The 14,298-nt window shown below is 27.0% G+C and overlaps 1 protein-coding gene across 1 annotated transcript; it reads left to right on the forward strand.

Annotated features, from left to right (window-relative positions):
- The first annotated feature begins 2,237 nt into the window (after positions 1-2,237).
- Positions 2,238-4,590, forward strand: LOC145841254 (chymotrypsinogen A-like). Its single transcript, XM_082948620.1, has 5 exons — positions 2,238-2,277; positions 2,949-3,113; positions 3,447-3,613; positions 3,902-4,126; positions 4,432-4,590. The coding sequence occupies exons 1-5, from the start codon at positions 2,238-2,240 to the stop codon at positions 4,588-4,590; spliced, it is 756 nt and encodes a 251-aa protein (XP_082804746.1).
- The last annotated feature ends 9,708 nt before the right edge of the window (positions 4,591-14,298 follow it).

Below are 14,298 nucleotides of genomic sequence, written 5' to 3' on the forward strand. Positions count from 1 at the left end.
AATTCAGTTGACAAAATTCGTTTGAAACATCTGCTGAAATCATGGAACACTTAATTGGTTGTAAGAACTCGTCTTCTTCTGCTGGTTCGAAATAATTGTCTCTCAGTGAAATCCAACTTGAATTTATTTCAGCATCGTTTTCTTCTTCCAGAAGGTAAGCTTCACGCTAAAAAACGTTTCAAAAATAGAACAAAATTTTAATTCTTTTAATTATTATTTAACAAACTTGTTTTGGATTAAAAAATTATAGGTTAAGCTGGCTTTGAACTATTTAGATTTCAAAGTGTTCATTTATCTAAAAATTTTATTGTAATGATAATTGTTCACGCACGAAATTTATCTTTATAGTTTATAAATTTAATTAATTATTTTAACATTATGTATTCTATTCAGAATTAAGCAGTTCTCTAACCACTTTCTGCTCACGAATGCTCTGTTTAACCCTCTCCAAGAGTCTTTCTGTGTGCTCAGGCAAGTCGTATACTTTGTACTCGAATGTAGGAAAATCTTCCATGGCAAAAGTGTTACTATAAATTACCAGATTACTTAAATAGAATTCTGTCAGGAAATTCATTAAAAACAGGTTTGAAAGTATAATATAATATTGATAACAAAAACTATTTTAAAGTAATTAAGACCAGTTTTAGTGGTAAAAATATTAAATATTGCCTAAAAACTTTCAACAAACAATTAAAATTAAGCATATTAAAACTTTAAGTAGCCTAAGTACCATTAAACACATACATGTAAAATTAGAAGCACACATTGTAGTTCCTACAAAGTATCTAGTTAAAATAAAATTTTAAGTATACTTATTACTGATTAATCTTTTAATTAAAGCGTTTAAGTTTTCGACCGATTTGTAAATATTAAAACTTCTAAGTTTTTTTCACGACATTAAAAGTAATTATTTAAAACATGTTTAGTTACCAATCTAACAATTTAAAACAGTTAAAAATGTTTACTAAAGCAGTAGAATACACGTTCAACATTTAACTTTATTTTTAAAAACAGAATTGTTATGCGTTTTTCAAAAACGCAATTAGATACCATTTTAAAATTTTTTTACTAAAAAACTTGGTTGGTAAGTCAAATTTTATTGTTACAGACTTTTTTTCACTTCTCATTAAAAGCAAGTAGTTAAAGTTTTATAAGTTATGACGATCCATAACAGACAGTTAAGCACAGATGACAACATAGTTTTACAGAAGTTTATTTGATTCTACGACGAATTTGCTAGTTGGTTAGATAGTATTACTATGAAATTACTATATAGATATATAGTAGTATAGCTGTAATGTAGTTATACTTTTTATGGGTACCAATACACAAAAAGAAAATTACAGATTCTTTTAATAGTATACGAATTTTAGTCTTAAACTGTGGAAGCTGTAGAAAAAAAATTTTTTAACAAATAAATTTGCAGAATTAGAAAATTTAAAAGCGAAGCTATGTAAGTTTCTTTTATAATAAAAACGTAAAAAAATAATAAGTATTTACTTCTAATCTTAATCATGAACGATTTAGTTAAAAGTATTTAAAAGAAATATAAGTTAGTTAAACAACGGTTTTAGTTCTTTGAGTATAACAATATATTTAGCTTATAAAATAACTTCTGTTATAAATTTTTAGGTAAACTTTACTTATTTTACTTTATAACTTGACTGTTAATAATTTTATTAAACTTAATAGTAATGTCTTAAACGTCAATCTTTTTTTTGCAAATGTTTAATATCATGTTAAATATCTTGTTACTATTAATAGTAATTAAAAACTAGTTTTATAGTTTTATTGTATCTTATTTTTCAATTTTAAGCCTTACACTTAAGTTTTACTTTTTGTATTTCTTTTAAGTTTTATAAGTAATTTTCAGAGTTGTTTAGAATTTTTTAGAGCTTAGACATAGTAAACACTTAAACTCAAGATAAAATAAACTCTATACTGCTAGTTTTACTCTTTTTTTTAAATAATTATAAGCATTTCATATAAGTTTTTAAAATTCTTTGAAGTTTTATATATTTTTGAGCTGTTTAGAAGTTTTTTAAATTTAAACTAGTAAGCAAGTTAAAAGAAATTCTATACCGTTTATTATGTAATATGTTATTGACGTGTGTTGTTTAATCATCGTCTATTTCAAGTGTGAGAATTTTATTTTCTGGTGTTTACTTGAAAAATATCATGTTTAAAAGCGAAGAAATCGTCAAAATTATATTCATTTGAAAAATTGAAGAAAGAAAATGTTGTTCGTTTTCGCTTGTCTTTTCTCAGTTGCTACTGGTGAGTTTAAAAAATATAATAGAATGTTATTTATAAAAAAAATTATCATTATTAAATTACCTTAAGGCTGTTTATATAGTAAACTTAAAATGCGAGGTTGATGTTGTTATTGAAAACATGTACTACAAACGACTAAAAATTTAAAGTATTTCTAGATTTATTTTTATTACAGAAAACAAAATTCACATAAACAAAAGAAACTAGTAATAATTGAAAATAAATAAAAATGTCATGTAACTTTGTAAGCAACCTTTAAGGTTAAAGTATAAATGTAGCGAGTTTGTATAGAAAATAGCTTACGAGTTTATAAATTACTACGTGTTAAACTTACGATAGCTTAAAACTTCAGATTGTATTTTAAGATACTGCAAGAAATGATAGTAAAGTAGTTTACTGTTGTTGTAGGATAAAAAAACTTTTAAGCACACTAATTAACTTATAAACTATTTAATAATGCAACTTAGAAAAAATAGCGAAAAACGTTATAAACTTAAACCTAATTTTTTATCTAGTTTAATTTTACCCGATAAAATCAAAAGCACTTCTTTTTTTATTATACAATTTAAGAAACAATAAAGTTTATACAAATCTTAAAAGTGCCCATTTGCAGTTATAAATTTTCAATAAATAAGTAAAACAAATAATATTCAAAATAAAAAAAATTATCACAGCACTGCATCCATTCGCTACCAGCGACTTTTCATCTCGAATTGTCAACGGTCAAGACGTCACTTCCACTTCCGTCGCCCCGTGGCAGGTTTCCCTCCAAAAATACGGATCCCACTTTTGCGGAGGATCCCTCCTCAACTCCAACTACGTCATGTCCGCTTGCCACTGCAACAACCTGTTCGTTTTTATTTATTATTGTTTTATGCTATTTTGTTTGAAAAAAAAGAAACTCAACAATTATTTTCTTAAACAAAAACTTGCAATTAGAAATATATAGTTTTAATAAAGTTGCTTGAAATAGTTAAATATAAGTTTAAGTAAACACTAAATTTTATACACGTGAATTACAACGGTTATTGTTTTGCAAAATTAATAAAACCTTTTAATATTTTTAAATTAAGTATGATATAACTTTAAATAATAAAAATATTAACAAATGTTTAGTTTAACCAGTGTAAATTTGAAGGTTTATAAACAAGCTAACTATCTTATATTGAAACGTATATTAATTTCTACCAGTGGAACCACCGTAGTTGCCGGAACAACTGACTACCGCTACCCAAAAGTATCAGTGAGAGGATCATTCCAATGCCATCCTTCTTACAACACCAGAAACAATGATTACGATTACGCCATCCTCACCCTCAGCGAACCAATCAACGAAGATGCTGATGTTAGATATTACCAGACAGTATAAACTTATTAATACTAAACAACTTAAATACATTTTTAATTAGATTTTGTTACAGTACTTGAGTTAGATAATAACTACAAAATTGAAAATATTTAGCTTGTAAAGTCGATTTATTAAATATAAACCAAACACACCAATGTATCTTTTGATAAATCATCAAATATACTATTTCAATTAGTTTTTCTGAATTAGTTAAATTTCTTACAATCATGGATTGGACCAGGTATTTTATTATATTTAACTTTAAACTCGCAAAAACAGATCGGATACATCGCAGTCGCCAACAAGGAATACGCCGCCGGAACTTCCGCCCAAATAACCGGATGGGGACTGACCAACGCCGCCAACAACGCCGTGCCAACCCAACTTCAAGGGGCCACCACCGTCCTCGTTTCCATGGAAGATTGCGCCAGAACTTGGGGATCGAGAAACTTGAGCGACCGCATGCAGTGCGCCGGAGGACAGGGCGTCAACAGCGGATGCATGGTTTGTTCATTTATTTGTTTTTTTATATGACTGTATTTTAATTCTTTTTGAATTTTACTGTGCTTAAATTTATAAGTTTACTTTATTTTATTTTAGTGTTAGGTTTTTTAAAAACAAATAAACTTGTTATAATTTGAAAAAAAAAATAATTTAAGAATTTATTTTACTTTAAAATTACAACCTTTTTAATTTTGCCAAGTTTTTTTACTCAACAATTTTTTTTTTGTCGATAAAGTTTAATTTTCTTTACATCTGGTATTAACAAGCATTATGACGTCACAAAAGCTTATTATGACGTAACACAGGGTGATTCTGGCGGTCCACTCGCCGTGCAAGAAGGAAGAACATGGTACCTGGTCGGAAACACTTCATGGGGTTCCAGCACCTGCAAGGTTTCCATGGCATCCATCTGGTCCAAGAACGTTGTTGTCTACGACTGGATCCAAGGTGTCATCTCAAACTAAACTGTAATTTTGTCGTATGAATAAACGATTTTAAAAATATGCAGTGTGTTTTTCTTAAGATTATGTTGTGCTCTACATTACAATTTAAACAAGGTATTAATCTTAGTAATAATCTCAAATAGCAAAAATGTTTCAATGAAAACTACCTCTTTATTGTAGGTAGAAAAGTTTGTTTAGTAAGTAGAAAAGTTATACTGTTATAAAAAAAATTTTGTTTGTTGAATTAATTACAGTAATAACAGAAGATTTAGCTTGTTTAAGGCACCGTAAAGCTTGATCAAAGTTTTAATTTTTCAAGCAAACATCATGTTTATAAAAAAATACAAAAAAACTTAATACATTTGAAGCTTCTTTAATAAATGATAGCTATGTATGTAAAAGTTTTATGCTCGTGATACATCATAAGCAAGAAAATTTTAACTCCAATACTATAACACTATATAAAAAAATATATAAGACATCATCCTAATTTCTATATTTTTAAACTGTTCGTGTAAACAACAAAAGATTTTATCGATCAAAAGTTGTTGTCAAAAGTTTGTGCTCTACTGTTAAGAACATTTTAAAGTTTATAAAACTGTTTTAGCTTTTACATAGTTGGTCTAGAATATAATTATGGCTTAGTATAACAACAACTGCTAAATAGTATCAGTATACTGTTGTATTAGGTCTGAATTAAATTGTTTTATTTTAAAGTGTTGCTAATTGAAAAAAACAATACAAAATAAGTACATACGATTAACTTAACTTAAATTAACAATAAATATTTTAATCCAAATAGATATTTTAAGAATTAATCTAGGTTACTTAAAAAAACAAAAAGTCTTTCTACATGCTTAATATAACTGTGTATTAAAAACAAATAACGTTTTGTTTTTACAACTTGAAAAATTTACAAAAAAAAAGTTGTAGAGAATACATGACATGCAATATTAACAACATTTTATTGTTTTAGAACTATTTTTTTATGAATAACTGTTTATTTTGGAAATGTTTAAGAAAGCTCGAGAAAAGGTATATAGTTAAATTTAGACTAGTCAATGTGTATCTAATATACAAACTAAAATTAAAGTTTAGAACATGGTTGATAAAACTTAATTTAAAATTAAGACGGTACCATCTAAGGGTTGATAGAATGTTTTGTTTATAAAAGTAGCTTAGTTGAAGCAAATGTTAAAGATTAATTGTGTTGTTAGTAAAAATAGCATATGTTTACGAGTAATACTTAAAAACTTTTTTTTTTACCATGGAATATAAACTTATGTGTTTGAAAGTTTCTTTAAATATTTTTTTTACCAGTATTATATGTTTATTATACAAATTGTGCTAAAAAATACTGATACAAAAGTATTGAATACTTTTAGATTGTTTTAAATATCGTTTTTAATTTTATTAAGTTATTTTTGTTTTTCAAGTAAAATTATAAAAGTTTCAAATTGTAAATAAGACACGATCACGTTACATTTAAATGAGTATTTTTATTTAAAACTAAAAAAGAAAACTATCTTTGAAAGATAAGACCAATGAATGTTAACACATATATAAAAAAAAACTTTGCCAAAAAATTTAAAAAACATTGACACACAAAGAGTTCAATAATCTTTTAACGCTTATTTAACGCGAAATAAAGCTTATTACAACCAAAAAAAAATCGATTTATCTAAACTTAATATAATTTCTTGTTATAATAACAGTAAATTAAACAAAAACAACAGCTTTACTACTATAATTATATGATTTATAGACTTAATAGCTTTTTAATGAGATTTTAGACGGTAATAATAAGCGTTTTTAAAACAGTAGATTTCAAAGATATTTTATTACATATAAACAGTCAGAGTTTTTGATTCATTATAAATATAAAGTAGTAAAAAATCAACACAAATGGTCGACGAAGGTTTTTATGACTTCAGTCACGATAAAAGGGGAACGTTTGTTGTTTTCTCTTATTCGGTTAGTTTTTGAAAATTTATTTACTTTTTACATAATGTTTTAGTCTAGTCCTAAAAGTTCTAACGCTTTTTAGTTAATTATGAATTATGCTACCTTTTTGATTAATTAGATAAACAATAAAACTTTTAAAAACACCTTAAGTTTTTTTTCAAGTATTTAAAAAGCGATAGCTAGTTTTCTGTTTGATTCTTTTAAAAGTTACTTTAATCTTTTTTTTTGCATGAAAATCTATATTTGTACATTTGGTATGTTCTGCCTTAAAATCCTCATTTTTAATCGAACTTTAGGTGCAATTGTTCTAATTGTCGGATACTATGTGTATATGTTTGCCCAACTACCCTTTCTTAAACTTTATAACAAATTTTCTCATCAATTTTTTTTCATAAAATTTCATAAGTATGTATTTATAAATTCTTGCGATAAGTTAAAATGTTATCGATATTAAAATTAGAGTTTCTAATGACTACGGCACATTTTACAGTGCAATTTATCAGGCAAAACCAAAAAAAAAAAACAGAAAACACAATCAAGATTAGTTTTGAATAAAAAAAATTTCACTTCTACCTTTTTTGTTTAGGTTATTTTACTTTTGTGATAGGGTGTTTATTATACTATTTACTAATATTACTTAACATTTCATCGTTATATTTTCTAATGTTTTATACACAGTTTATTGAACGACAAAAGAACAGCACTAAAAAATCAGGTCCTAGGACCTAGTGTACTAAAAACCTTTTGATTATCGAGTCGATAGAGTTTAAAGTCTTGTCCAAAACATTATAATCCTTTTTGCTTTTTTTGTTATAAAACTTATTCTTGATTGAACAAACTTAAGGAAGTCAACGAAACGACAGTGAGCAAACTTCCAGGCGTGAAAACCGAATACGAACGCGATGATGACGTAGCCAAGGATCTGGTTTTCATCGAAAAGCTCGCCCTCCAGATGGGATTCAGACATGATGACGTCATACTGTTTGATAATTTGACGGCTGCTGAAACGTGGCAAGCTTTAGTTTGCGGTCAGTTATCATTGTTTTGATATTATTTAGTTTATTATCAATATAGTGTCAGAATTCGTAACTGGGGCCAGGTCTAACTAAGACTAAGATAGTTAGGTCATAGCTTCACCTAAAAAAATAAACGACTACCTTGTTTAATACCATTAACAATAAAAAGTATACAACTATAAAGAAAACAATGTATTACTTAGTATCGTACTAGTTTTTAATTCTATTAACTTTGTTCTAAATTTGATTTAAGTTTATATTCTTACAATAAGTTTCAAAATTTCTCATTCATTTAGTTCCAGAATCTGTCAATGGGGCAGGGTTCAACCAAGATTGCTCGGTTTGTGTGATCATCTCTCACGGAGACACGGATGGTTGGATTGCAACCAAAGATCGCCATTTCAACATCAGTAAATTTTTTGAAATGTTTTCCAATGATAAATGTCCGGTTTTAGCAGGAAAACCTAAAATATTCATTCAATTGGTAAGTTTTCTATAATTATTATCAGACAAATAACAAAAAAATATGTGAAATTTAACAAGTAAAGATTAATTTGTTTTTCTAATATAAATACTGTTCTTCTTTTGTATATAAATGACAAAAACTAGATAACTTAGGTCTTGTATTATAAAAAAACATACCTTTTCTTATATCTAAACGTATTTAAACCAAAATTATTGTTAAGAAAAACCGACAACATATTTTTTCAAGTATTATTACAATCGACACTTAAAAAAAAAAATCACTTGAAATTTTGTTATGTGTGTTTGAAGTAACAAAATTATTTTTTTACTAAAAAAACATTTTGTTAGTATTCTATATATATCATATTAATAAAAACAACTATACCTAAAAACTTTTGAAGCAATTTAGAAGTAGTTATTTATATTTTTTTTTCTTACGAACCAAGTCTGATGGAATTGAAACATCTAAAGTTTTCAGACTTGCATGGGCAGCAAACAGATGGGTGTTTTCAGAGAAAATAATAGAAAAAACAACCGTGCTACTTTAACATCGTACAAAAGCATTCATAGTGAAAACGAATCCGAAAACTTGGTTCAAAAAGAATCGTTTTCAACAGAAAAATGTTTCAAAACTGTTCGGACAACATCCGTTCAAGAAGACTTCGTTGTTTTCAATTCAACTGTCGAAGGTAAATGGTTTTTGATTTAATTTTATCGTTGACGTATCAAAGAATCACTTAATAACTTGAATAAGTTTGTTAGGTTTTGCCAGTTTGGTCAAGTCACAGCAAAAGTTCGGTTGTTATGTGACTTATTGTTTGTATAAAGCCTTCGAGACTCACGGAAACAAAAAAGACTTTTTACAGGTATTTTCACCAATACTTTTCTTTGTTATTTAACATTTCTTGTAATGATCTAATGCTTTCTTCTAAATAAAATGGGTAGTTAAAATTTTGAAAACAAAAGATAACTAAATGTTGTAAATATTAGTTACATTACTTTAAAAACGTAATATTAAGGTATGCATGTTTAAATGATGGTCAAACAAGAATACTTCAAACTGTTTTATTAAATTACTATTCAGCATTTGGTTAAAAATGAATCTATTGAGATGTTTCAACTAAAAATAAGTTTTTATAGCTAACTTTACTTACAAACAATACTTTTGACAGAAAAACCTTTCTTTAGAAATTATTGAAACTTTAGTCAATTTTCATTTAAATATTTATGTTAAAACATGTCAAAACAGATCATTAGTACAATGGATAAAAAAGAAAAGAAAGATTTATATCAAACTAGTAAAAAAGTTTTTATCCATTTTAATATAAACATTTTTTGTATTATAGTTTTAGCAATAGATTTCAAACTAATGCTAATTATTTTAATTTATATACAAATATAAATAACAAATTCTCCACTCGTTATAATAAATAAAAAACTGCCTATAGATGCTTATTATAGGTATAAGTTTTTTTCTTAAGTTACTCAATTACTAAATTAAGATGGTTGTTCAAAAAAAAGTTTCATAGCAATATAAAACATAACTTTATGGTTCTTATAATAACCACAATATTTAAAAACTCAAAAACTTTTGATAAGCATAAAGAAGCAAAACATATCCTATCTATACTTACACTTATCCAGTTATTTGTTAAATAGTTTACTTGGTGTCTATCTGTTTTCATCACTTCTTCTAACAAACAGTTTCTCGTTTTTTTCAGTCGTAAAAACTTAAAATAAAAGCTAAAAATGTTTTTTAGCTTTATTGAATACCGGCAAAAGTTTTTTTTTGTAAAGTTTTAGATATCTGATTTCTATATTTATTTCTATTTGTTTACAAGGACCTTATTTATTAGACCAACGACAGATTTATTTTATTGAACACATTTTAATTTTTTAATTGTAGCCCTTCAAACATACATTTTAAGAATTTGAAGTCTCGAATTTTGAAGTGTCAATGCAACCCATTTATACGATTTTCTAAAACTGAGTGATTTTTTATTGTTATTTGTAACTTGTTTACATTCTGTAGTAATTATCTATTAACTTGTTGAGTTTTTGGAATTTTTCTATTGTTACAGGCAAGTACATTTGAATATGGAGAAACAACCCAAGCTAATTAATTTACTCTTTATATTTTCCTTAAAATTCTCGTTCTTTGTTTTTTTTTTCTATGTTTTTTTACTATTTGTTTTGTACTTAAAAACCCTACTAAAACACAATTAACAGAAATAAAAAAGGTACTTAACTGAAGTGCAAAACTTGTAAAATAAGTTAAGTGTGTTTAGGAGAATTTTTAGTTTTTTTTTTTTCATTAAATTCAAAAACAGTTTTCACAAACCTCACACTATTTTTATTTAATAAAAAATTTTAATGCATAAAAACTAAAGGCAAATTATTTGGTGAATTTTACAACAACTGTTTCATTTACTTTAAATAGTACTACTTTTATAACGAATGTTTTTTCAGGTCCTGACAGACGTGACGTACATGGTTGGACACCACACGATTGCACGGAAACTGCGTGGCATGCTGACCGCAAGCAACATGCCTTCGATCAGCAGTCAGCTCACCAAAAAAATCATGTTCAACGAAAAAAACACAGAAGCAGAAGAGGATATAAAGAGGTACAGTTTTTGTTTGTATTTAATATTAACTACAGTAGAAAAACTACTCTCAAGTTTTGATTGTACGTAACAACAGTTTGTAACTATTCTAACACGGAAACGAGTTGAAGAACATAAAAAAGCTTCAGTTTATTTTTTACTTTATTTTGTTCTTAAATTCGGTAATAAAAAAATCTTTTAAATTATCAGTTTTAAGAAACACTAAGTAACTCATAACACGCAGGAACTTGTTTTCACTATGGAGCTTGGAACAGCGGTTAAACTGCGTTGTGCACGAACAACTTTTAGACATAGTCTCTGACCTGGAAAAACATTTTTATGTTTCGAATGAAAATAATTCGCTGTCCAAAGTTTTACAACAAGGACCGCATTGCCCGAAAGAAAGAGGGTTTCCACTGAGAAAACTACTATTTTTAAATCTATAATAATTTTTAAAAGCTGTTTTTGTTTGATAATTTAAATCAGTGGTCGGTACGCTACTTCGAATCCGTGAACCCTAAATTACAAAATTAAAATCCTGTACACCCCGATTGGCATTCTTTAGCGCCGCTAATGTTTAAGAATATGTAAATACTTTTTATCTTTTTTTTTATTAATGATTCGGTAACACCTAGTTTATTTTTACACGCTAACTTTAAATTTATCAGTTTACCCAATCCATTTCAATAAACTTTTGATATCGATGATCTAATTTTTACAACAATATTTTACTTGTATTACCCAGATCTAAAACACAAACAAGATTAATTTATACACTCCCACTACCCCAATTAACAATCAGTAGTCTTGGTGATTTTTTTTTGAATGGTAAACTTAAATATTTAGTTAAGTTAACTTAATAATTTTTATTAAGTGATTACTATCTGTGTTTAACAAAGGTATTTCCACGAACAAATAACGAAATAAAAAAAAATGACACCAAAAAGTAACGAAAAAAAAAGGCATGAAAAATTATCACAGCTAAATCCGTTTGTTGATCTGGAACTCTGTGAAGGGTGGAAGAATTTTTACATAATGTAACAGATTAGAACTAGGAGAGTACAAAAGTGGTCGTTTTATTAACAACAAAATGGTCAATTAGATATCAAGGTTAAATATGTCTTAAATGTAGAAAGATATGAAAAAAAAAAACTTAAATTTAGTTTCTGCGCGAAAAAAAAATCATGTACCCAAAAATAAGTTTCATGCACCCCAAAAGTCTCGTGCACCCTAAAAGAAATTTCATGTACACTAGTGTGCACCAGTGTACACCGTGCCGACTACTGATTTAAATCATACAGTAACAAAAAAAAATTTTTTTTTTATTTAAGTTATGTATTTTAATGAAATGGTATTTTTTATTTCTTTGACAGTTGCAATTTGAAGCAACAAAAATTGTAGACTTCTTGTTTATTTGTCATAAAATAATTATTTCTTGCCTTTAGAGCAAAATAAAAATTAATAATTTTAAGGAATATGCTGTGTTTTATCTTTTTTAATGCTTGAAAGCTATTTACAATTTACATCAAAAAATACTCTTAAGTAAGCAATTCATGGAAAAGTTTTCAAGGCTAATGTTATGTCATAAAATTTTATAATTTAAGATTTTAAATTTTTAAGAACTAGTAAAGCATAGAAATCAAGCTCTAAAACAAAGTACTGTTTTTTTTTGCTCATGCTATAAGCTTTTTTTTTTGAACAAAAGAACAATAAAAAGTTATTTTTTTTACTTACAAGATTACTATTAGAATAAATAGTTAGTAATTAAATTTTAATTTAATCCTACATTTAGTTTATCATTTAATCTTAAATAAATTATATTTGATAAAGTAGCAGTTATGTTGATTGTATTCAATGTATATTGTTATGAACGTACACTTTTGTAAAATAAAAGTTTAAAAAAATCTTTATTTTCTAACTTTCATCAATAACGATGATGTTAGGTTGGATATTATCTGCTCTTAAACATTATTACTAATAACGGTCATTTTAAGTTTTACAGACGTTCAGACGGAACATCAGCTTATTTCCTATTCTCATTTAGTTTAAATGTGCTTCATTCGCCGGCTCCACTCATCTCTGTGTCGTTGTGTCCACCTCCCTGCGCCTTGCACTTACCCTGTCTCGCGTTTACCCTCTCGTACGTCTGCACGACAATTTTTAAATTCTTCCTCTCACAATTTCTTTACGCTTCTTTTTTTTAACCCTCTGTTCTCAACGTGAATTGTGATGTCACACAGAGTTTTAAAGTTCTTCCACTTTAACTCTTTGTAATTAATCAATAAAACGAAAAGGAAATGTAATGACTGCTTCGTTACAATTTAAACCAAAAATTATTAAGTATTTAAAATAATTCGTTTTAATCATTTAGCAGTGTAAACTTTAAAAAGTATGTATAAAGATAGCTAGATAATTAAAATTTGTAACGCCTGTAATATACAAAAACTAGTTTAAGTACTTGAGGAAAGTTTAAAATACTTAATAAAAATAAAATATCTTTACAAAATTTAAATGCACCGCAACAATTTACTTTTTTTTAAGTTATTAGATCGTTAGATATAAGTAGGTATAAAATTATTTCAGATCAAAAAACATTTTAAGCTTATATAAAGTTATCAAATCTCTATCACTCTAATTTTCTTCATTTGAAAGAATTCAGTTTGAAAGTGTTGCCGGTACCACTGTCGTTGAACTCCCAGTTTAAATGAGAGTTATTAGAATAGCACAGCGTTTAGCACGGTGGGTCACTTTAGCACGGAGCGTCACTTTTGCACGGTGTGTCACTTTGGCACCGTGTGTAACTTTAGCACAGCGTCACTTTTGAACTAAGGATCACTTTAGTATAGCGTCAATTTAGCACGGAGGGTCACTTTGGCACGGTGCGTCATTTTTGCACAGTTGATTACTTTTGCACGGTGAATCTTTATTCTACGGTCTAACTTTAGCTCGGGGGTCATTTAGCACCGCGTCATTTAAGCACGATGCGTCACTTTAGCACGATGAGTCACTTTTGAATAGTGCGTCATTTTTGCATGGTGTCTTTTTAGCACGGTAGGTCACTTTAGAACGGCGTCAGTTTATCACCGAGCGTCATTTTTGAAACATTTTTTTCTGCTCTATTTATACTTAGCTTTTTTCTGTACTGAGCGTTATTTTGCACAAACCAAACCTTTTTAAACATTCATTTGCAAGTTTTTCGATAATACATTTTTAGTTATAAATATTTAGAACTCTGTTACATATAAAACACGTGTTTAAAAAAAAATTGAAAAATTTTAGTAAACACGCATTACATTGGAAGTATTTTAATAAATTTTAAATTGTAATACATGCTAAGCTTTTTTGACAATGGTGTTAATTTAAAAGTATATAACATGTATAATTATAAAGATTAAGCAACGACTAAATACTTAAAAAAAATCTTACATATAACTAGTTTTACTAGTATAAATATTAAATCAATTTATTGATAATTCAAGTTATTGTTCAGTTTTATAAAGTAAAAATATTGCACACTTAAAAACAAAATTAAATTTACCTATGTTATTTAATTTTTAACTATACTATTTTAAGTTTTAACGTTAACCATTAAAACAAAAAAAAATATTTTAATGTTTTAGAACTATATTAGCTTTATAGATTATAGATTAGTTTTAAATTCTTAAAAATTCAAGTTC

Source organism: Thalia democratica, chromosome 7 (genome assembly GCF_965202585.1).
Source record: "Thalia democratica chromosome 7, ktThaDemo2.hap1.1, whole genome shotgun sequence".
In the NCBI taxonomy this organism is placed as follows: Eukaryota; Metazoa; Chordata; class Thaliacea; order Salpida; family Salpidae; genus Thalia; species Thalia democratica.

What these genes read in the sequence shown, in the direction of transcription:
- LOC145841254 (XM_082948620.1), top strand. Translation starts at nt 2,238, where the DNA reads ATGTTGTTCGTTTTCGCTTGTCTTTTCTCAGTTGCTACTG. An exon ending in GCGAACCAATCAACGAAGAT is followed by an intron (nt 3,614 to 3,901) that starts GCTGATGTTAGA and finishes TCGCAAAAACAG; the next exon opens with ATCGGATACATCGCAGTCGC. An exon ending in GCGTCAACAGCGGATGCATG is followed by an intron (nt 4,127 to 4,431) that starts GTTTGTTCATTT and finishes GACGTAACACAG; the next exon opens with GGTGATTCTGGCGGTCCACT.